Source organism: Dendrobates tinctorius, unplaced genomic scaffold (genome assembly GCF_039654945.1).
Source record: "Dendrobates tinctorius isolate UK_male_01 unplaced genomic scaffold, ASM3965494v1 ptg000022l, whole genome shotgun sequence".
In the NCBI taxonomy this organism is placed as follows: Eukaryota; Metazoa; Chordata; class Amphibia; order Anura; family Dendrobatidae; genus Dendrobates; species Dendrobates tinctorius.
This window is the reverse complement of record NW_027361690.1, coordinates 90,977,289-91,000,965: the sequence shown is the minus strand read 5'-3', so window position 1 is coordinate 91,000,965 and position 23,677 is coordinate 90,977,289. Positions and strand designations below refer to the sequence as shown.

Sequence of the window (23,677 nt, the reverse complement as noted above, 5' to 3'; positions counted from 1 at the left end):
TGGTAGGCAGGATATGGCTGTATAACATCATGTTTTGAGCCCGCTCTATACACCAGTTCCCGACAATCAGCTTTTGTGCACAGCGCTCTTCATTAAAGGGTTAAAGTCCATACTCAAACCATTAATGTCAGACTTGTAAAAAGGTTTTTAATGTTACGTGTGGGGTTTTCCTTTAAGAAACAGGTGACTCAAAATTTTCATTAAAATACTAGCAAATAGAGTGCAAAAAATAATCCCCAACCTGATATTGCCCCAACAAATTCGGTTTGTCCACGGTAAATCCATAACATACAACATACGGACGGGCTTTGGGAGCTATCTCTTACAGAAAATCTCATGGCTGTTTGGAGTCTATTGTGGTCAGCCTGGATGCTGACAAAGCGTTTGACAGGGTTGCACGGGATTGTCTCATCGATATCCTGGAGTTTAAAAACTTTGGTTCATGGTTCTGTGAGGCGATTAAATTGCTGTACAAAGGTCCGGTGTCCAGGTTGGCCATAAATGTTATACTCTATTCCACATTTGAAATCCAGAGAGGAAAGCGTCAGGGCTGCCCCTTACTTTTTAACCTCGCTTTAGATCCTTTGCTTAGAACCCTCCAAAATTCCTCAATATACAGGGGCATAGAGGTGGGTTCCACCTCACTTAAAATTGCGGCATTTGCCGGACGATATACTTCTGTTCACCTCCAATCCCAGTGCGGCAATACCAGTTATCATTGAGGCTCCAAGTCATTTTGGCAAATGCTCAGGCTTTAAAATAAACTATAATAAATTAGAGGCCCTGGCTCTGTTTGAGCAAGGGAAATTAAACAACTCGACACATCCTTTCCAATGGAGCACATCTGTCAAATATTTGGGTGTCCATCTCCCGGCAGATTTGAAATCCCTATAGCACATTAATATTAGACCCCTAATTACACCCATATTTAATCTTCTAAACTCTTGGAAACATTTTACATTTTCGTTTTCCGGACGATGTCATTTAATTAAGATAATATTTCCAAAACTATTGTACATTGTTGCGTAAGCAATGGTCATGGGAGGGCAAGAAGACAGGCCCAGCACGATGGGTTGATGATATACAGAACATCACAGTCTGGGAGATATTAGATGCCACAAAAGGTGATCCCCTCCAGCAGTTCTGCAGACATGTCTTTATTACTCCTTCATAGACCTTACATTACTCCACACATTAAGTCTAGGATGTCTCCAGTTGGCACATTCACATGCTCCAAATACGGGACAGGAAACACAGACATATTTCATCACATGTGGGGATATCCCAAAGTGCAAAAACTATGGCAGTTTATCCACATTGAACTGCAGAATCTTGGTGGGATTTCTTTTCCCCTGACGCCGTAATGGGCAATATTTAATATCTTAGACAGCTCTCAACACAAATTCCCAAAACACCTTAAGGCCATGTTGATAATATGGGCCTCAGCTACCAGGAAAAGTATTTTGCAGCACTGGCTAAGTCCTTTGCCACCACCCAAATCTCTCATACACTCCAAAATAATGTATATTTTTCGAATGGACTGGTTAGATACCCTGACAAATAAAGAAAAGTTGACTGGGAGGTTTTTGAGTGCATGGTCATTGTTCATTCCATCACTGTCTCAAGACACCAGGGACAAACTAAGGACACATTTTGAAAACACTCAGGTGGTACCTTCTTCAGAAAATTAGCGGACGTAATCCCATTCCTTGAACTTATTGTTTGTTAACCAAATGCAGAGCCGTTTAAGGGGTTTATATGTTGGGGGGGGGGGAGGGTTGAGGGTGGTAGGGGTCATTTATGAGTATTATGCCTGTCGAATAAGCACTAAATAAGGTGACTTCTTCAAACCTGTATGACTTACTTTCTGGTAATGCTATTTACACCAATATTGTGAGTTTTACGCCTGTCAAATAGCTTTGTTACTTCAAAACTTGTATCATTATTTTTTATTGTAATGCTCTTTAAATCAATAAAACATGTTGGAAAAAAACAAACAAACAGGTGACTCAATAGGATAAGTCAAGCTGACAGTGAAGGTACAGTACCTTGTCTGCCAGTCTTCCACAGACTCTCCAATCTCTCGAGGAAGATAGGCGTAATGCTGGAACTCGTTTGGGAAAAAGACACAGTCATGTCGGGCATCAGAGAGTAAGGCGCGCAGCTTTTTATACTGCCTGGAGATATAAACATTTTGCATTTACTAATCTGATACAGGATGAGGACACGAAAATCCACATGTTGCCTATAAAGTACAGATTTGCATTACAATTTGTCATGATGCATCTGGTCTTCTAAACTAATGCTTTTAACATCCAACACCGCATGGAATCTCTAAGCAAGCTGAAACATGGATTTTTGTGAGTACTCACCGTAAAATCCTTTTCTCCGAGACGCTCATTGGGGACACAGGTACTGTGGGGTGTATGCTACCGCCATCTGGAGGCTGACACTAAGTAAACAACACAAGGTTAGCTCCTCCCCCGCCGCATACACCCTCGCCCCGATTACGGGCGGAAACCAGTTTAGTGCAAAAGCAGTCGTAGAACGAGAAATAGCCTTAACGCAAATAACAATATGTCTGGAAAAGATCCACCCTGACATCAAAAAGAAAAATGCGTATTAATTAAATAAACTAGAGTCAACCTTGGCTAACAGGGTGGGTGCTGTGTCCCCCAATGAGCGTCTCGGAGAAAAGGATTTTACGGTGAGTACTCACAAAAATCCATGTTTCTGCTTCGTCTCATTGGGGGACACAGGTACTGTGGGACGTCCTAAAGCAGTCCCTGGGTGGGAGAATGACTCACCGATCCAAGCTACATGCACCTCCTGTTCAAAGGTGCGCCACCGCCGCTTGGAGAATTCTTCTACCGAGGCTCGCATCTGACGAAGCCTGAGTATGGACATTATAATGTTTGGTAAATGTGTGCAGGCTGGACCAGGTTGCTGCCTTGCACACTTGTTCCATCGTAGCCTGTTGCCTAAGCGCCCAAGAGGCGCCCACCGCTCGAGTAGAGCGTGCTCTGATCCCTGCTGGGACTGGCGCCCCCTGATGCGGTAGGCTTCCTGAATCGTTAGACGGATCCATCTGGCTATGGTCGACTTTGAGGCTGCGAGTCCCTTCCTGCGCCCCTCAGGGAGCATGAACAGCGTGTGCGTCTCGACGGAAGGATGCCGTCCGCGCCACGTACCTTCTGAGTGCTCTCACTAGGTCTAACGTGTGAAGAGCTTTTTCCAAGCGATGTACTGGCGCCGGACAGAATGAGGGCAAGACAATAACCTCATTAACGTGGAATGAGGACACGACCTTCGGCAAAAAGGGGGGAGCTGGTCTGAGCACCACCTTATCCTTGTGGAAGGTGAGAAACGGTGCACGGCAGGACAAGGCCGCCAACTCAGAGACTCGCCTAATGGAAGTTACAGCTACCAAGAACACTACTTTCCGGGAAAGGTACGACAACGGAACCTCTTGGAGCGGTTCAAAAGGCGCCTCCTGCAGAACATTCAGGACCAGATTAAGGTCCCAGGCATCCAGGGGCACCCTCTAGGGCGGCACCAAGTGGGAGACTCCCTGGATGAAAGTCCTCACCTGCATATTGGTAGCAATCTTTCGCTGAAATAGGATGGACAACGCCGATATCTGTCTCCTAAGGGAGTTCGGGGCCAAACCTGAATCTAGGCCTGACTGGAGAAACGCCAAGATGTTGGGAATCGAAAAAGTTAATGGAGAAAAACCACGATTCCGACACCAAGCAAAGAAGACTTTCCAGGTGTGATAGTAAATTTTCGCCGAGGTCGCCTTCCGGGCGCTAATCATTGTGGCTACCACATTGCGGCTAAACCCCGCCTGAGTCAGGATCCAAGATTCAACGGCCATGCCGTAAAACACAGGGCCCCTGAGTTCGGGTGGAAGATCGGACCCTAGGTCAGAAGATCTGGGCGCTCTGGTAGTCGCCATGGGACGTCGGCGAGCAGCTGCACCAGATCTGCGTACCAAGCCTGGCGGGGCCAGCAAAATTGCTGGAACTCCTTCTGTTTTGATCTTCTTGATGACCCTCGGGAGCTGCGCCAGCGGGGGAAACAAGTAAGGAAGGCGAAACTGGTTCCATGGCAGAACCAACGCATCCACCGCGATTGCTCGCGGGTCCCGAGACCGAGCGACGAACACGGGCACCTTGGCGTTCACCCTGGATGCCATCAGATCCACATCCGGAGTCCCCCAACGTTGGCAAATCTGCTGGAATACCTCGGGATGCAACGACCATTCCCCCGCTGCGACACCCTGCCGGCTGAGGAAGTCCGCCGCCCAATTTTCTACGCCCAGAATGTGGACTGCCGATATCACAGAATGGTTCCTTTCAGCCCAGAGGAGCACATGTCCTACCTCGCACATGGTTGCTCTGCTGCGTGTGCCCCCCTGGCGATTTATGTAAGCCACCGCCGTGGCGTTGTCCGATTGAAACCGGACGAGACGCCCTGCTAAAAGGTGCTGAAAATGCTGCAGTGCCAGCCGAACTGCTCGTATTTCCAACAAGTTGATCGGGAGATGTGCCTCCCGCAGCGACCATCGTCCCTGTGAGGTGTGGTGACGAAAAAAACCGCTCCCCAGCCGAGGAGGCTGGCGTCGGTCGTGACCACTAGCCAGTGATCTGGGGGAAAGGGTTTCCCCTGCAGAAGGGAGGACATCCTTGTCTACCACTCCAGAGACCGTCCGACCTGCGAGGATTGCCGGCATCCATGATCGAGCGTGAACAGGTTCCTGTCCCAAGATAAGAGCGTGTGCTGTAGGGGGCAAAGATGAAATTGGGCAAACGGAATCGCTTCTATTGCCGCCACCATCTTCCCTAGGACTCTCATCCCAAACCGAATGGTGTGCGGGACTGGCTGCAGAAGCCTCTGGACTCCCTGCCGGAGCGCCAGCGCCTTGTTCTGAGGGAGAATTACCATCCCTCGGGAGGTGTCGAAAATCATCCCTAAAAAAGAAATCCTCTGAGCTGGGACAAGGGATGATTTTTTCTTGTTGACCAACCATCCTAAAAGGGAGAGGGTATCCAGTGTGATACTGACATTCTCCTCGCATGCCCGAAATGAAGGGCCCTTGACCAAGAGGTCGTCTAGGTACGGTAAGACGACTATGCCCCGCGAGTGTAAGACGGCTATCATGACTGCCATTACCTTTGTAAATACTCTGGGAGCGGTGGCTAGCCCAAAAGGCAGCGCTGCAAACTGGAAATGTCAGCCATTGATGGCGAACCGCAGAAACCTCGGATGCGATGGAAAAATGGGGATGTGCAGGTAGGCATCCTGGATGTCGATCGAGGCCAAGTATTCCCCTTGTCCCATGGCCGATATAACTGAACGGAGACATTCCATTCTGAAATGTTTGATCCTGATGAACCTCTGTTCAGGAGCTTCAGGTCCAGAACCGGCCTGACTGTCCCGTCCTTTTTTGGGAACGCAAACAGATTGTAATAAAAACCCTGCCCCCTCTCGTGCTCTGGTACGGGAATAATGACTCCGTTGCGCTGGAGTGAGTTGATGGCCCCTAGCAACGCCGTTGCCCGGGGCTTCACTTTGGGAAGTCGGGACAGAAAAAAATCGTTTCGGGGAAACCTGAAAAACTCTATCTTGTAACCTGCCGACACAAGTTCTGCCACTCATGAGTCGTGTGTTATCGTGACCCAGACCTGGCGAAAGCAGAGCAGGCGGTCGCCCACTCTGCTGATGTCGCCTAAAAAGTGCTCTGAGTCATTTGGCTGAGGGTCTCTGGGCCCTGGCTCCCCTCACCCTGGGATGACGAGCATGCATTCTCCCCAATGGGTTGGCTCTATATGAGTACTGTCGCTCCCTATCCTGGTTGGAACGCCCTGGAGCAGCAGAGCTGGCCGTTGCCGTCCACCAGGGGTTGCGAAAGGCCCGAAACCGAGCCTGAGGCTGGCGAAACGATTGCTTGACCTTTTCTTGCGGGAGGAAGCTGCTTTTTCCCCCGGTAGAGTCGGAGATGAGCCGGTCTAACTTTTCTCCGAACAAACGGCCACCCTGATAAGGCAGGGAAGTCAAAGACTTCTTGGCAATTGAATCGGCCCGCCAAGTTCTTAACCATAGGGCCCTCCTAATGGCTACCGCATTTGCGGCCGCAAGAGCCGCACAATTGGCCGCATCCAAGGAAGCATTAATTAAGTAGTCACCGGCCATCGCGATTTGACTCGCAATCTCTGCTACCTATGCCGGCAGGTCTCTATCCTGCAAGACCTTGCCCAATGAGTCTGACCATGACATCATGGCCTTGGCTACCCACGTTGCCGCGAACGAGGGAGCGAATGCTGAACCTGATGCCTCAAAAACTGAGCGAGCCAATCCTTCTATGAGCCGATCCGTGGGGTCCTTGATAGAAGCACCACTAGGTACCGATAACAAGGATCTCGAGGCCAAGCGTGACACCGGTGGATCCACCACTGGGGATTCTGCCCATTTCTTACGGAGCTCCGGGGCAAACGGATATCTTGCCTCTGTTTTCTGCCCCGAGAAACGCCTATCCGGCCGTTCCCTGTGACGCTGCACTATGTCCTCAAATTCTGGGTGAGTGCCAAACACTCTCTGCGGTCGCTTAGCCCGCTTAAAGGATACCTTATGGCTTGAGGCCAAAGCGACGTCATCCTCAACCCCCAGTGTCTGATTAACGGCGTCAATGAGGCTGTTAACGGTTTCCTGGCACTCCGGGGTATCCAGGTCCAGTGGCTCGTTCGAGTCATAGTCTGAACTCTGCCCGCTCCCAACACCTGGTGAAGGTGAGCGTGATGCTGAACTTACTGATGCTGAGGCCCCTGATGGGCCGGGCGACGCCATGAGGGTTCGTTTCCTTTGCGTCTGTGTGGAGTGAGAGCGGCCCCTGCAGGCCGGAGGGTCCTGTGAGGCGGAGGACCCCTCCCAGATCAGCGAGCCACTATCCTTGCTCCTATCTGGGGCATGAAGAGACTCAATTGCCTTTGTTAGCGAAGCCATAGATTGGACGATTTGAATTCCCGGGTTCAATCATGGGGGAGGGCTCCTGGGCGCGTTCGGAGTCGCAGGCTTCACATAATTTATTGCCCTGTGCCCGCGGAAATGACGCCCTACAGGCGATGCATGCAGCGTAAAGAAACGTGTGTGCCTTCCCTTACCCAGCCATATTGTATCCACTAGGCTAATGTTGCCCTACCAGGGGCTGTGGAGGGGGAGTGGCCTTGGCTGCCACCCACGGTCAGGTCCGCGCTTACCCGGTCCTGTGTCCCCCCCGCTGCTTCTCCTGCTGCAAACGTTGGCGTCGGTCACTGCTGAGGGCTGCCCGACCGCTGCTTTCTGGCCGCAGCCTATGCTGCCACGAAGCCGTGGCCTCAAGTTTATCAGGTGCACGCCCAGGCCGGAGGGCGGGCTGCCGGAAGGGACATTGCGTCCGGAGGGCGGGACTTCCGGCCACTGCCTACCACCGGCCGCAGCCGCGGTCTGGATTTTTAGTATCCGAACACGACGGGGGTGGCAGTGGGCGTTTAAGGCGCCGCACCCTAAGGCCGAAGCCGCGCCAGGCGCGGCGTCTGTTCCGCTGCCACCGCAGCCATCCAAGGGAAAAGGGCAGCAGGGAAAGGGAAAGGATGCGCAGCGCTGAACCTCCTGCACCTGGCCGCCAGAACCGGCCTGACTGTCCGCACAGCCATCCATCGCCTCTGCTGACTAGCGCCGGCCCGGGACGCCGCAGGGCCCTCCCCGACCATCACCTCCACACCATCCGGGGGGGCGATATCCTGGATGGTGCAGGCACCCTAGCTCCATCTAACCCCTTCAGGGGGTGAGAAGAGAGACCGTCCGCCGCCTTGCAGCACCACCTTCTTGCGTTGGTGGAGCAGTGGGGGCCGCACGGACTAACCTTGTGCCTCTGTACAGCCCATGGTTTCCATACCTAGGGGTGGTCAGGGCTAAGTCCGGCATAATGTCCCACATCGCGGGAGAGGATACGTGGAGGCACACTCGTACGTGGTCGCCCGTTGATGGTTTGGGGAAATCGGACCCTTTCAATAGGATCTGTTGCCCCTGTCTAATATTCATAACAAAAAAACAAAAAAAGTCTGGGGAAAAAGGCCCAGATATGTCCCTCGGTGCGGGAAAGGATACGTGGAGACGATACTCAACAGGTGCTTGCCCGTTGTTGGTTTGGGGAGATCGGCCCCTTTCAATAGGGGCCGTCGCCCCTGTCTTATCTTCATGGAAAGGGAAGGAAAAAAAAAAAAAAAAAGTCTGGAGAAACCAGACACGTGTGCCTCCAAAGACACTAAGCAAAAAACTGGTTTCCGCCCGTAATCAGGGCAAGGGTGTATGCGGCGGCGGAGGAGCTATCCTTGTGTTGTTTACTTAGTGTCAGCCTCCAGATGGCGGTAGCATACACCCCACAGTACCTGTGTCCCCCAATGAGACGAAGGAGAAAACATGGTGGTCAGCGAAGTATCGCTTTCTGATATTATAGTCTCTGTAAAAAGCATTTTACTTTGTTTGAAATCAATTAAAAAATGTGCTAGAAATATTACAAAAACGGTAAAAGGTAGCCGGGCTCAATAACCGTTAAGCAGTTAAGTTCCTTGGAGCACGTCTCTCACACTGGATGCCGTCCATTAAGTGTCATAAAATGGGAAAGCTGCGAGGTTCACCAATAGCCATATCTGAACGGAAATCGTTACACAAATCAAAATTGTTACGGAGATAAAGTGCATATTTATCATTTCTATGGCCACTTTGGATAAAAACCTGTCGGAGGAATACATAATGGATGTTGTGTTTGTACGTTACTGGCCCAGCATAGGAAATGTTTAAGTGGGTGCAATACTGGAGAAACTCACTTGGCTTTCAATAGAACGGTGAACCTGAACGGCGACATAGCAAACAAAGCACTGAATATCAAAAAAATATACCGTAAGGACAAAAAAAAAAAGAAAAAAAAAAAGTGTCCTAGTGAGGAGTAAGAAAAGATAATGACGAAATCTCCTTTATGATTCCACTGAGGTGAACAAAACAATCTAAGGCCAAGTTAACATATGGTACACAAACAGAATCACAGTGTTCAGATTTCACCTTCAAGCACTAGATGCCCCATACATGTAAAATTAGTTAAAATAAAGACCATACATATAGCATCAAAACTGATGACAGACTATTTAATTTATTTTACTCACTTATATAGCGCCATTAATTACGCAGCGCTTTACAGACATTATCATCTCTGTCCTCACTGGGGCTCATAATCTACATTTTCTATCAGTCTGTATTTGCAGTGTGGGAGGACACCGGAGAACCCGGAGGAAACCCATGCAAACACGGGGAGAACATACAAACTCCTTGCAGATGGTGACCATGGTGGGATTTGAACCCAAGACCATGGACATGTGTATAAGTGGCAAAACGAGTAGCATATGGACAGCACACTGACCAATTCAAGTCTATGTGGTAGTTCACAAAAACGTGTTGTTTTTTTTTTTTTTTTTAAACACAAGAACCGATGGTCCACGTATGCTAAATAAAACAGGATTTTTGGTTGCTTACCGTAAAGTCTGTTTCTCGGAGCCTTCATTGGGGGACACAGGAACCATGGGAGTATGCTGCTGCCACTAGGAGGCTGACAACATGCACAAAAAAAAGTTACAGTTGTGGCCAAAAGTATTGACACCCCTGCAATTCTGTCAGATAATACTCAGTTTCTTCCTGAAAATGATTGCAAACACAAATTCTTTGGTATTATTGTCTTCATTTAATTTGTCTTAAAATGAAAAAACACAAAAGAGAACGACGCAAAAAAGCAAAACATTGATCATTTCACACAAAACTCCAAAAATGGGCCAGCCAAAAGTATTGGCACCCTCAGCCTAATACTTGGCTGCACAACCTTTAGCCAAAATAACTGCTACCAACCGCTTCCAGTAACCATCAATGAGTTTCTTACAATGCTCTGCTGGAATTTTAGACCATTCTTCTTTGGCAAACTGCTCCAGGTCCCTGATATTTGAAGGGTGCCTTCTCCAAACTGCCATTTTTAGATCTCTCCACAGGTGTTCTATGGGATTCAGGTCTGAAGTCATCGCTGGCCACCTTAGAAGTCTCCAGTGCTTTCTCTCAAACCATTTTCTAGTGCTTTTTGAAGTGTGTTTTGGGTCATTGTCCTGCTGGAAGACCCATGACCTCTGAGGGAGACCCAGCTTTCTCACAGTGGGCCCTACATTATGCTGCAAAATTTGTTGGTAGTCTTCTGACTTCATAATGCCATGCACACGGTCAAGCAGTCCAGTGCCAGAGGCAGCAAAGCAACCCCAAAACATCAGGGAACCTCCGCCATGTTTGACTGTAGGGACCGTGTTCTTTTCTTTGAATGCCTCTTTTTTCTCCTGTAAACTCTATGTTGATGCCTTTGCCCAAAAAGCTCTACTTTTGTCTCATCTGACCAGAGAACATTCTTCCACAACATTTTAGGCTTTTTCAGGTAAGTTTTGGCAAACTCCAGCCTGGCTTTTTTATGTCTCGGGTTAAGACGTGGGGTCTTCCTGGGTCTCCTACCATACAGTCCCTTTTCATTCAGACGCCGACAGATAGTACGGGTTGACACTGTTGTACCCTCGGACTGCAGTGCAGCTTGAACTTGTTTGGATGTTAGTCGAGATTCTTTATCCAACATCCGCACAATCTTGCGTTGAAATCTCTTGTCAATTTTTCTTTTCCGTCCACATCTAGGGAGGTTAGCCACAGTGCCATGGGCTTAAAACATCTTGATGACACTGTGCACGTTAGACACAGGAACATTCAAGTCTTTGGAGATGGACTTGTAGCCTTGAGATTGCTCATGCTTCTTCACAATTTGGTTTCTCAAGTCCTCAGACAGTTCTTTGGTCTTCTTTCTTTTCTCCATGCTCAATGTGGTACACACAAGGACACAGGACAGAGGTTGAGTCAACATTAATCCATGTCAACTGGCTGCAAGTGTGATTTAGTTATTGCCAACACCTGTTAGGTGCCACAGGTAAGTTACAGGTGCTGTTAATTACACAAATTAGAGAAGCATCACATGATTTTTCAAACAGTGCCAATACTTTTGTCCACCCTCTTTTTTATGTTTGGTGTGGAATTATATCCAATTTGGCTTTAGGACAATTCTTTTTGTGTTTTTTCATTTAAGACAAATTAAATGAAGATAATAATACCAAAGAATTTGTGTTTGCAATCATTTTCAGGAAGAAACTGAGTATTATCTGACAGAATTGCAGGGGTGTCAATACTTTTGGCCACAACTGTAGCTCCTCCTCTGCAGTATACACACCACTGACTGGCACTAGGTTAATCAGTTAGTGAGAAAGCAGTAGAAGTAACAAGATAGAGAGGAAAAAAAACAAACAACTCAAACTGTAACAATATAACACATTAGAAAGAGCTGATGAGCATGGGAGGGTGCTGTGCTCCCCAATGAAGGCTCCGAGAAGCAGATTTCATGGTAAGCAACCCAAATTCCTGTTTTTTCTATCGCTTCATTGGGGGACACAGGAACCATGGGACGCCCCAAAGCAGTCCCTGGAGAGGGAACAGCAGAAACTCTGTTCAGGTTCGAGAGCTCACCACTGCCGCCTGCAAGATCCTTCTGCCTAGGCTGGCGTCCTCCGAAGGGTAGGTATGGATCCTATAAAATTTGGCGAATGTGTGAATGGAAGACCAGGTTGTCGCTTAGCAAAGTTGCAGGGCGGATGCCCTATGGTGTTCCGCCCAGGAGGCGCCCACTGCACGGGCAGAGCGAGCCTTAATCCCAGGGGGAGGCACTCTGTTCTTGACCCGGTAAGCTTCCAAGATTGCAGTTCTGATCCAGCGAGCAATCGTAGCCTTTGAGGCCGGCAGGTCTCTTCACGCACCTTCTAGAATGATGAAAAAGTATCAGTCTTCCTAAAGGGGGCGGTCCTAGCCAAATAGACCCGCACCGCCCTGACCATGTCTAACCTGTTCAGTGAACGCTTCAGAGGATGTCGGAGCAGGACAAAAGGATGGGAGGACAATATCCTCATTTAGGTGAAAGGCAGACACCACCTTGGGAAGGAAAGAAAGAAGGTAGAGGCTGCAAAACCACCTTGTCCTGGTGAAGAACCAAGAAAGGAGGGCAACAGGAAAGACTAGCCAATTCCGAGACATGCCTAATGGAGGTGATAGCCACAAGAAACGCTACCTTCCAAGACAGAAAGTACAGAGATACCGCTCTGAGAGGTTCAAAGGAAGAACTCCTAAGGGCTTCCAGGACTAGATTGAGGTCCCTGGGGTCCACGGGTGTCCGGTATGTGGGAGCCTCATGCGCTACCCCTTGAAGAAAATTTCTGACCCGAGAACAGGAGGATAAATTTTTGTGGAAAAGAATAGAAAGTGCTGTCACCTGACCCTTTAGCGAACTAAGAGCAAGACCAGCGTCAAGTCCTGCCTGGAGAAACGCCAAAATGGAACACAGAGAAAAGGACATAGGTGTGAAGCGAATAGACACACACCAGCTGAAATAGGCTTTCCAAGTCCGATAATAGACCCTGGAAGATGACTGCTTCCTAGCCTGGATCATGGTGTGAATCAACCGATCTGAAAACCTGGACGCTAACAGTCACACCGTTAAATTGAGCGACTGAGAATTCTGGTGGCAGATCGGCCCTTGAGACAGAAGATTTGGTCTGTCTGGGAGCCTCCAGGGGGCGTCCGCGAGAAGATTGACAATCTCTGCGAACCAAGACCTTCTGGACCAATCAAGTGCAACCCGCTGACGAAAAACAGGTTCTGAAACGTGTATCGGTGTGGGCCCCACACGGTGACAATCACACACCCAGGTAACTCATTGCTCTTCTGCCTACAGGCTTGGCTTAATATTTCTTTGTTTATGGCCATTAGGTGCTGTATCCCTCCAAAACCGCCATTACCTCTTTCCTACCTATGACATTTCTATATAAGGGATTCACAGTACCTTTGCTTAACCAGCTGATTACACATTGGTCACAAGAGTAATAATCTCAGTATGTGCAATCTTTACCCCCTTCCTCCCCCACTTTCTTTGCACATGCACTTTGAGACATTTTCAGTACTGTTTGATTATTCATCATTCCATTTTTAGCACCATGATTTTGAACGCATACCTTTAATTATTATTTCTGCGGTTGCTCTCTGTTGTCACATTGCACCTTATTGACATACATTGGTTACTTTTGGTCTTATTGATTGTTGAGTTTCTGCACATATAGATTTTTTTACACTCATTTGTATTTACTTCCAGTATCCCTTGTCACACTGACAGTATATGATTGGTCCTTGAGTCTCCTTTTACCTCTTGTTTATCATTTTTGCTGCAATGCTTATATCAATTTTTTTTTGGTAGATAACACCTGGTGTATTGGTTTTTAACGTTGATCAATTTTTAATATTCATTATTTATTTGTAATATTAACTATTTAACCCATACTATTTATCATTTGGTGCAATTATGTGTCATTTCATTATCCGTGCGGGCACCTCTTTTCATTTGTAGTGCTATATTTTACCCTCACTAATAAAGGTATTTTAAGCCTTGATTATTATTGTCCTATTACTTTCTGACCCGTGTTCAGTGTATTCCTTTTTTTGGTTCCAATCCGATGCAATCAGAATGACTGTCACCCGTTCCACTTTGATCTTCAACATACAAAGAGGGTAGTGAAAAGTGATATATGAGTCATATGGGACAATGCAATAAACGTTGTACCACCCAAGGTCATAATTAATGTCCCAATACATTACAACATTATGGACTGTAATTGACCGGTTACAAAAAATTCAGATAGAAAAAGGGGGGAAGAATCCAGAAAAGCAACCAAAGGTCATAGTATAAAATTGCTTTGTGTGGTAAGGCAAAGAACAAATTGCAATAAAAACATGCAGCAGTGCTGTTTAGTCATTACAAAAAATAAGGACACGGTGGACCATGTTGCCTGTAGTATACAAGTATTGTCATATATGACAAAGAGAAAGTCATCAATCAGGATCACAACAGCAGAAAAAATATATAACGCAATCCAGATACGCACAAGGCTATCCCCAATTGCGAGCTGATAAATGCGGGCACGGGGACCAACGGTTTGCCTGCATTTGCAACCTTTAGGTAATTCATAATGAGCTTATTTGAATCCAAACTTTATTATTTATCAGCTCGCAATTGGGATAGGTAATGACTAAACAGCACCGCTGCATGTTTTTATTGCAATTTGTTCTATGCCTTACCACATAATAAAGCAATTTTATACTATGACCTTTGGTTGCTTTTCTGGATTTGTCCCCCCTTTTCCTTGATCTTCAACAGCCTGAAAAGAAGGAAGAGGGGAGGAAACAGATAGGGAAGGGCAAACTGTGACCAGGGTATTGCCAGAGCATCGGCGCCCACCGCGAGAGGGTCACGGGACCTGGAAACGAACCGTGGCACCTTCCTGTTCAGCCAGGACGCCATGAGGGCCACATCCGGGGTTCCCCATCGAAGGCAAATCTTATGGAAGACTTCCTGATGCAGGGACCACTCTTCCGCCGCGAGACCCATGCAATTGAGAAAGTCAGTGGCCCAATTGTCCAGGGATATGCACTGCAGATATTGCCAGAACTGACAATATCTGCCAAGAGGAGAATCTTGGATACCTTGGCCATCGCCAATGAGCTCCGAGTTCCTCCCTGGTGATTGACATATGCCACCACTGTGGCACTGTCTGTCTGAACTCGGATTGGCAGACCCCTAAGAAGCCTTTCCCAATGATGGAGGGACAGAAGAATGACCATATCTCGAGGATGTTGATCGGCAGAGAGGATTCCTCTGCCAATCACCGTCCCTGAACAAATCAGGTGGTGAAAGACCGCACCCCAGCCGAGAAGGCTAGCGTCTGTCTTCACCACGACCTGCCAGTGAACGGGAAGAAACAACTGACCCTGGAAGATGAGAGGGGATGACAGCCACGAATTGAGAGATCGTTTGACTCGAGAAGAGAGACAAATAGGGCGATCCAGAGAGAACAGATCTGTTCTACTGCAAAAGGATGGCCTGCAGAAGTGGTCCTGAATGGAATTGCTTCCGACGCTGCTAGCATCCTTCCAAGGACCATCATGGCTGAGCGCAAGGAAGGAAGCCAAGGGGGATGTAGAGCGTGAACTCCCTTGCTGGAGGATTGCTGTCTTTTCCTTGGGAAGAAAAACTCTTGTCTGGTGGGTGTTGAACAGCATGCCTAGAAAAACGAGGCGCTGAGTTGGAACAAGGCAAGACTTTGCCCTGTTGACTAGCCATCCGTAACGGGACATGGTGTCGAGAACGATGGCCAGACTTTCCTGGGCCTGAGAAAAAGATGGAGCCTTGATGAGGATGTCATCGAGGTATGGGATGAGCACTAGGCCTCTGATCCGCAGAATGGCCATTAACGCTGCGAGCCTGAATGGCAGGGCAACGAATTGAAAATGGTCTTGCTGCAGCGCAAAACACAGGAATCTCTGATGCCCTGGGAAGATAGGGACATGGAGATAGGCATCCTGGATGTGTATGGAGCACAGGAACTCCTGTACCTCCATGGAAGCAATTACTAAACGAAGGCACTCCTTTTTCCTATCCTGACGAGCCTGTGGCCTCTGTTGGCGGGAAAAATTCTCTGTCGCAGCGAAATGGCCAAAAAGGAACGAAACTACCGTTCAGTGGAGGCCGACGAGGTTTGGACTGAGGAGGGAGGGAACTCGTCCCCCTGGTGGCCTCCTTAATAATCTGGTCCAACTTGGAACCAAACGACGGGAACCCTGGAAAGGAAAGCTGGTAAGGGACAGCTTAGAAGATAAATTCGCCTGCCAGGCCTTAAGCTAAATAGTCCGCGGGATGACCACCACAATATTGCTGGATGCCTGAGCTGCGCATGAAGCGGCATCCAGGGAGGCAGATACCGTGTACTTCAATGCATGAGAAATCTGGTCGGCCAATTCCTCCGGTCAAGCTCCAGAAAGAATGCCCTGACAAAGTTGTTTAGCCCAATGCAGCTATGGACTTTTGACAACCAATAGAGGCAAAGACCGGGAATAATGTAGAAGTGGCCGCTTCAAAGGCTGACTTTACGAAGGATCTGTGGGTTCCGTAGAGATATCCGTATTGCGAAAAGTCTGGCTGACCGCTACAATGAGGTACTGGACCATGTCTCTCATATCAGAGGCTTGGTTAGAATCCAGGTCCGAGTCATCCTCTGATAGTGAGTACAAATCCGCCTCACCTGACTTGGGAGAGGAGGAACGGGAAGAGGCAGACCGTCAGGAGAGACCAGGGAGAGATGGAGCGGGAAGAGGACCTAGACCAACGCGCCTGCCTGGATCTCTTACGGCCTATGTTGGTAGGCACATCTGGGGAGTCCTGCAAACCACTAGCAATGGCAGAGGCCAGAAGGGGCAACCTGTCAAGAATGGACACCAGGGTCTGCAACACATTGGCGAGGTCCGCTAAGGACTGTGACAGAGAGGAAGCCCACACTGAGATTGGTGCACCACTTTTTCCTGGGGCATAAGGGGCTCCTGAGTGGTGGGCACAGGGGGTTGCTGCAGTCCTGACAGAGGGGAGAGAAATGACCTGAAGGGAGCTTGAATTCACATGAAGAGCATACAAAGTGTCTGATAAGAGCACAGGAAGAAAAAGAAGAGGAAGCAGGAGGACGAGAACGCTCTCCCTTAGGATTAGGCATGATGAGCAGACCCCCTAACTGATGCCAGGTTAGGGGACAGGAAGAGAATGCATAGGAGAGTGTCAGTCTGCAGAGCAGAGCTACTCACAGTAAGATGTAGTTGTCCTGTAGTCTGCTTCCAGGCTGTAGCGGGCTGCTGTGCGATGATAGGCAGAGAAAATGCGGGTACTGCAGGGAAAAGTCACCATCTGGATCCACAAGACGGAAAATGGCGACCGCAAGGAGGATGCAAGGGACCAGCAGAGTAAAAGCACGGGCTGCAGCTGGGTGCGTGAATGATGAATAAAAAAAGGCCTGCTCTCTGACGACGAAAGGAGAGGCGCTAACCGCTGGGTCCAGGAAGAGAAAGATGATGACGACTGCAGAGCTTGTCTGATGAAGCCGGGAGGAGTGGGTGGAGCTAACCGCCGGAGGCAGGAAGAGGAAATGTGAAAGTGAAGGAAGGGAAAAAAGCCTACCTGAAGTGCTGAGAATAAGGGGGCGGAGCTAAAGCTGAGACTAGGCCAGAGAGAAGCCTGGACCTAGATTAAAACTGGGTGACCGCCGGAAGAGAGGGGAGTGGCGTGGAGGCACTAAAATTGCAGAAGGTAGCCCAGTGCCCCAATCCATAGGAGAACAAAGGGTAACAGCCACACATTGATCTCAAAAGGGCTACAAAGCACTAAAGCCTTAGGATAAAGTGAGGGTTTGGTGGGAGAAAATAGTCATCCTCTTCCTTTGTCTTCATCTTTGTTCTTTGTATCTTCTTTGAATCTATATGTGGAACCTCTCCTCGTCGCCTTGGGAAGGAACTTAAGAGGGAAAAAAGATGTAGCGCTCCATCCAGGAAATGTCAGACGTCCGAAATTCCTGTATTGTAGGATGTCCACGCCTCCTAAAACCAACAGGCTCTGGCGGGCGAGTGAGTAGGAGATGGGGGTCAGGACCGAATCCAGATCACCTAAACACTCTTCCGTGTTAAGGTCCTGCCGACTAGACAAACGAGGTGGCAGTACACGCCGTACACACAGTCACAACTGTACTCCCACGTAGAGACTGATCACACTGTATCCCTCCAGAGGTAGAAGATGCATCTGAAAAATAAGAGAAGTTACTGGAAAACGCAGCGAACCGAAGTAGATATGGGAATAGTGAAAAGACCCGTGACTACCTCCTGATGACACTAAGCTAAAACTGATTAACCTAGTGCTAGGCGGTCGGGTGTACACTGTGGAGGAGCTAATTTTTTTGTGCATAGTGTCAGCCTCCTAGTGTCAGCAGCATACACCCATGGTTTCCTGTGTTCCCCAATGAAGCGATAAAGAAAAAAAAAAATTTGCAACACTACTTTAAAGTGTTTTTAGATGTAACTCACCCATGCACAATAAACATACAATTTACAGTCCATAAGTCAATCTTTTCTCATTGATCCATTTTCATTAAAGATAGAGCTTCCTATTTCATCTTTTATTATATGTGAACGATGTTGAGGTATAAAACGGATGTGATACAAATATCGCACGCAAGTAAAAAACAACCTGACATATGGATGAAAAATGGACGATTTTGCATGCGCTCATGTGAACCAGGGCTGTGGAGTCGGAGTCGGAGCTCATTTTGGTGGAGTCGGTATAAAATGGACCGACTCCTAAAACATATAATAAATTGGGTACAGTAATTCAATGCAGAATGTGCTGAATATTTTTTCATAGGAATTTGGGAGTTATGAAATGTCCTATAAATGGCTGTTCTATTCCTGATCTAAGGCTACATTCACACACAGCGTTTGTGCTGCGTATTTTGAGGATATGTTTTTCAGCTGCAAAAGCAGATCAGATTTTTAAAAAACCCTCATCACCTGAAAGGTTTTTGAGCTCATAATGTTTTCAATAGCAAAAGCAGACTAGAAATCTGCTCCATCCATTTATCCATATCTGTCTGTCCATATCTTATCTGTACCAAAAACAATGAAAGCTGGATAGCACACAGACTAACACTTTTTTTTTTTTTTTAGCACCAGTCAGGTACACCTCATAGCTGCCCAAAAGGACGCCCAGGACAGGCATTGCTCGTTTTCAGTAACACATCAACATCAATTGATAGTTGGAATAAATAGACTGCATTCACCACATCTTCTTAAGGTGCAGGCTTTATTTTCAAGTGTAGGGGTGTGCAGTATGAGGTTCGCAGCAGCTGAGGTGTCAGTGGTGAACTCTAGCACCAGTGAAGCTCCTCCTCTACAGACAAGGGTACAACACAGACAAGTGAACATATTCAGAAAGAAGGAAGGCACTTATCTCAGAAGAATTGCTAGAGTGAACAGGATAACAGGATTAAGGTAATAACTTCTTAAAGCATATTTAAACTTTCAATAAACTGTGCATAAATCAATAGTCCAGTATACTGTATGTTCTCTCTGTATGCTTGATGCTTGTTTGTTTTTTCTTTGAGCCCATATACTTTTGGGAACCTAGCTTTTATACAATATACATATAATATATAGGTAAAATACGGCAACAGGATTGATGAGGACTTATATGAGGACTTGTATAGGTATAGAAGCCAAAACATCAAGTTATTAGCTCTGCTATCAGTTTCTTTGTTCCTGGAGTATGATACACAACAAACTTGCTCCCTCCCTCCTCCCCTCTTCATAGACTGTGAAGCATTTAGTGAGCTGTACCCTAATAAGAAAAGCCTTGGAAATTCAAAGTAAAGCTATCTAATAACATATTTTACAAACTTTATATTTGTCATCTGTACTATTGATTTATGCAAAGTTTGTTTCATTTCTATCTAGAATTATACCGTGGGGAAAGTACGGTATGTATTTGATACACTGTCGACTCCCACCTACAAAGAATGGAGAGGTCTGAAATTTTTAATCATAGGTACACTTCAACTGAGAGAAACAGAATCTACAGGAAATGTCTGACCTCTGTAATTGCAAACAAAGGTTTCTGTACCAAATATTAAGTTCTGTTTTTCTATTGTATCAAATACGTATTTCATTCAATAATATGCATATTATTTAAATCATACAATGTGATTTTCTGGATTTTTTTAGTCTGTCTCTCACAGGTGAAGTATACCATTGTAGACCTCTCCATTCTTTGTGGGTGGGAAAACATGCAAAATTGGCAGTGTATCAAATTCTTATTTTCCCCACTGTACATGGTTCCCTGTTCTTGCTGGAATTATAATATACATTATTTTATAGGACAATATTTTGTGAGATAATTTATATGATTACAAAATGTCTAAGAAGCTCCCCATGAAGTCAGCTGTATTTGAGCATTTCACAGTGACTCAAGATGAAAAATATTTTGTGTGTCAATGTGTGACAAGTGACCCAGAGGAAGACAAATGCTGTGATGCCAAAATCAGCGCATACTCAGGCAGTGATAAAAATGCTCCTACAAGAGCTTCCAATCTAAAAAGACATTTACAACGCTTCCACCCAGAAGTTTTAAAAGCTGTGACTGAGAAAGATAACAGCAGCACCAAGAAACCCACGCCCAGCACTTCCTGCCAGGCAAATGAGGAGGAAAGAGCATCTCAAACATCATTAACAAGATATTTTGTATGTGACAAAGTTACTGTAACAATGACAGAAGATATGTTTAAAAGACAGCTCATACAGCTTGTTGTGAAGGATGGTGTACCATTATCACTATTTGCACGACCAGCTTTTACAGCTCTTAATGGAGAAATGGCCCGCAAACTTGGTGTTTCTCTGGTAAGATAAAGTATTAGAAAATTAGTGATTGAAGAAGCCCTTAAACAAAAGGAAGATCTTAAAAAGACTCTCAAAAGAGGCTTCATGTTTCTTAAAATGGATGCCTGCACACGTCACAGAGTGAACTATTTTGCCATCAATGTTCGATATGTTTGTGACAACAAAGAAATTGTTACCAAGACATTGGCAGTAAAAGATACTAAAGCTCATCACAGCAGCCAGTTTCTCCAGGCCTTAGTGGAAAAAGTCCTGCAAGATTACGAACTCAAAAAAGAACAGGTTCTTGCTATTGTAACGGACAATGCTTCAAACATGATAAGTACAATTAAACTGATGAATGAGAGTAATGAACAACAGCTAGAAGAAACTTTAGGATTCAGTATGTTTGAGATGGAAGGCCACAGTGCTGTTCATGTAACTGAGGAACAAACATATTACAACAGAAGAACAGCAAAATTATACTTTAGAAATAGATGATTTTGTTGAAGCTGCTTCAAAACACTTTCCTATTCATCACATGCGTTGTGTTGTGCACACGCTGCAGCTGGCAATAAGAGATAGTCTGCAAGAGGGACATGCTGGAAATTGGATTGGAAAAGTGAGGAAATTGGCTATTGCTGCCAGAACCCCTAAAATTGATTCCATCTTGAAGAGACGTGCTGGGAAAGGGGCAATTGTTGATCAAGCCACTCGGTGGGGCAAGACTTATTTAATGATTGAGCGATTGCTTGAACTAAAACCATTTCTTACAGATATGGCGAACCCTCAGGTAACCCTAAATGAAGGTCAATGGACACAGGTGGCTGAATTGAAGGAATTGCTTAACCACCCATTTACCGTGACTAAAAAATTACAAGCTGAGGATTTAACTCCTGGCATTTTCATAAGGGAGTGGAAGAACTTGCTATTTTGCTTGTCCCGAAGAGGTGGTTTAATCTCAGATGGCATTTCTGCTTCAATGAAACAGAGAGAGACACAGCTATTGGAAAATAAAATTTTTCTGGCAGCTGTTTATGTGGACCCAAGTCATCGTATACTGCTTGATGATCAACAGCTTACTAAAGGAAAGGAAGCTCTGACTGAGGTAGCAGTTAGGATGAATGGCCTACAGGAGGACTGCCAGGTGCAAGAGGACTTGGGTCCTGACAGTGCTACTGCTGCCATATCTTCATCCTCATCAGATGAGGAGCTTGACTTTGACAAGTATTTGGATGACATGGAGCAGGCAAAGCGTTGCCGCAAGGAAAAAGACTTCACTCCGTCTCCTATAGCAAGCAGATTAACCATATTTCAGCATGTTTCACTTGCTCTCAAAGAAATAGAAAAATTCAACCGTTCATCAAAACTGACTGTGCATGAGGCAATTCCTTTATACCCGGAAATTGTTAGAGATGCTGCCCATGTGGTTACGGCTTTGCCTTCAACCCAAGTTAGTGTAGAGAGGTTGTTCTCTGACCTAAAATTATTAGGTCAGATTTGAGGTCATCTATGAAGGAGAAGTTGATGGAGGCAATTCTATTTCTGAGGACAAATTCATAGACTGCACAAATGTTATTTAGTATGTTTTTGTTGAAAACTGTTTTTTGCCACTTACATAGTTTATTACACAGTGTTACATATGTATAGTGTATTAGATATTTACAATTTATTACAGTTTTTTGTGTTCTAAAGTTGTATTCCAATAAATATATATTATGTTCTATCTAAATATCTTGATTATTTTATCATAAAAATGATTAAGTGTCTGATGTTCACATTGTACTACAATAAATTTTTCACTTGAATATAAGCAATATATGTGGGAGTCGGAGTCGTGGAGTTGGAGTCGGTGTAAGGGAAATTGAGGAGTCGGAGTCGCAGGTTTGGCTTACCGACTCCACAGCCCTGATGTGAACCCGGCATAACTATGAACTATGATTAACCCCTTCCTGACATGAGACGTACTATCCCGTCCATGGGACCCGGGCCCCTATGCCCATGGACGGGATAGTACGTCTACCGCGATCAGCGGCGCCCACGTGGTAAGCGCCGCTGATCGCGGCCGGGTGTCAGCTGATTATCACAGCTGACACCCGGCACAATGTGTCAGGGGCGGTCACGGACCGCCCCCGACACGTTAACCCCTTGCACACCGTGATCAAACACGATCGCGGTGTACCGGGAGTTAAAGGGAAGCATTGGCAGGGAGGGGGCTCCCTCCGTGCTTCCCTGAGCCCCCCACGGCAGCGCAATGTGCAGCGCTGCTGCGGGGGACTCCTTTCCTCCAGGCCCCCGAATCCAAGATGGCGACGGGGGCCTTCGGGGGCCTGCAGGAAGCTGGCTTCCTCAGTGCCTGCAAAGCGCAGGCAAGAGGAAGTCTTCTTCAATGCCAGTGACAGATTGCTGATCTGTCACAGTGATCTGTGATGTGACAGATCACTGTCCTGTGACAGATCGCTGATCTGTCACAGTGATCTGTGATGTGACAGATCAGCGATCTGTCACAGGACAGTGATGTCCCACCTGGGACTATGTAATAAAGTAAAAAAAAAAAAAATTAAAAAAAAGTAAAAATATCGCCAAATAAATTAGTACGGTAAAAAAAAGCCGGATTACTTACCGGTAATGCTCTTTTAATGAGTCCACGACAGCACCCACTTGGAGAGAGGGATCCGCCCATAGGAACAGGAAACCTACAGAGATAAAAGAGGGCGGTCCACCTCTCCCCCTCAGTTGGATTTCAGAGTACCAGGAGGACCGCCAATTATTAGGCCATTATATTATCCAATATTCTAATTTTATTAACTTTACAACTAAGAAGGTGTATATACATTATGTTAACATCTAGGGAGGGTTAGTGAACGGGTGCTGTCGTGGACTCATTAAAAGAGCATTACCGGTAAGTAATCCGGCTTTTTACTCTTCGCCACGACAGCACCCACTTGGAGAGACTTTCAGAGACTTTCACCTGGGAGGGCCACCGTGCTGAGGACCGCTCTACCAAAGGCTAGGTCGGATGAGCATGATAAATCAAGCCTATAGTGATTATAAAAGGTAGAGGGTGTAGACCAGGTTGCCGCCTTACATATAGACTCGATTGCGACGTCTCCCCTTTCTGCCCAGGAGGAAGCCATGGCCCTGGCGGAATGTGCTCTGATACCCTCCGGAGGATCTTCATTGCTCTCGGAGTATGCCAGCCCAATTGCGTCTCTGATCCACTGAGACAAAGTACCCCTTGTGACTTCAT

The 23,677-nt window shown here is 46.7% G+C and overlaps 1 protein-coding gene across 2 annotated transcripts in view; it reads right to left on the bottom strand.

Moving 5' to 3' along the window:
* Window positions 1–23,677, bottom strand: part of DIS3L (DIS3 like exosome 3'-5' exoribonuclease) — a 96,933-nt gene that overhangs the window by 46,518 nt on the left and 26,738 nt on the right. The window contains exon 3 of one of the 2 annotated variants that reach the window (XM_073568892.1): window positions 2,049–2,177. The exons of the other annotated variant lie outside the window; for it this stretch is intronic. Within the exon in view, the coding sequence (XP_073424993.1) occupies window positions 2,049–2,177 (129 nt within the window). The remainder of the gene's footprint in view (window positions 1–2,048; window positions 2,178–23,677) is intronic. 2 annotated transcript variants of the gene reach the window in all.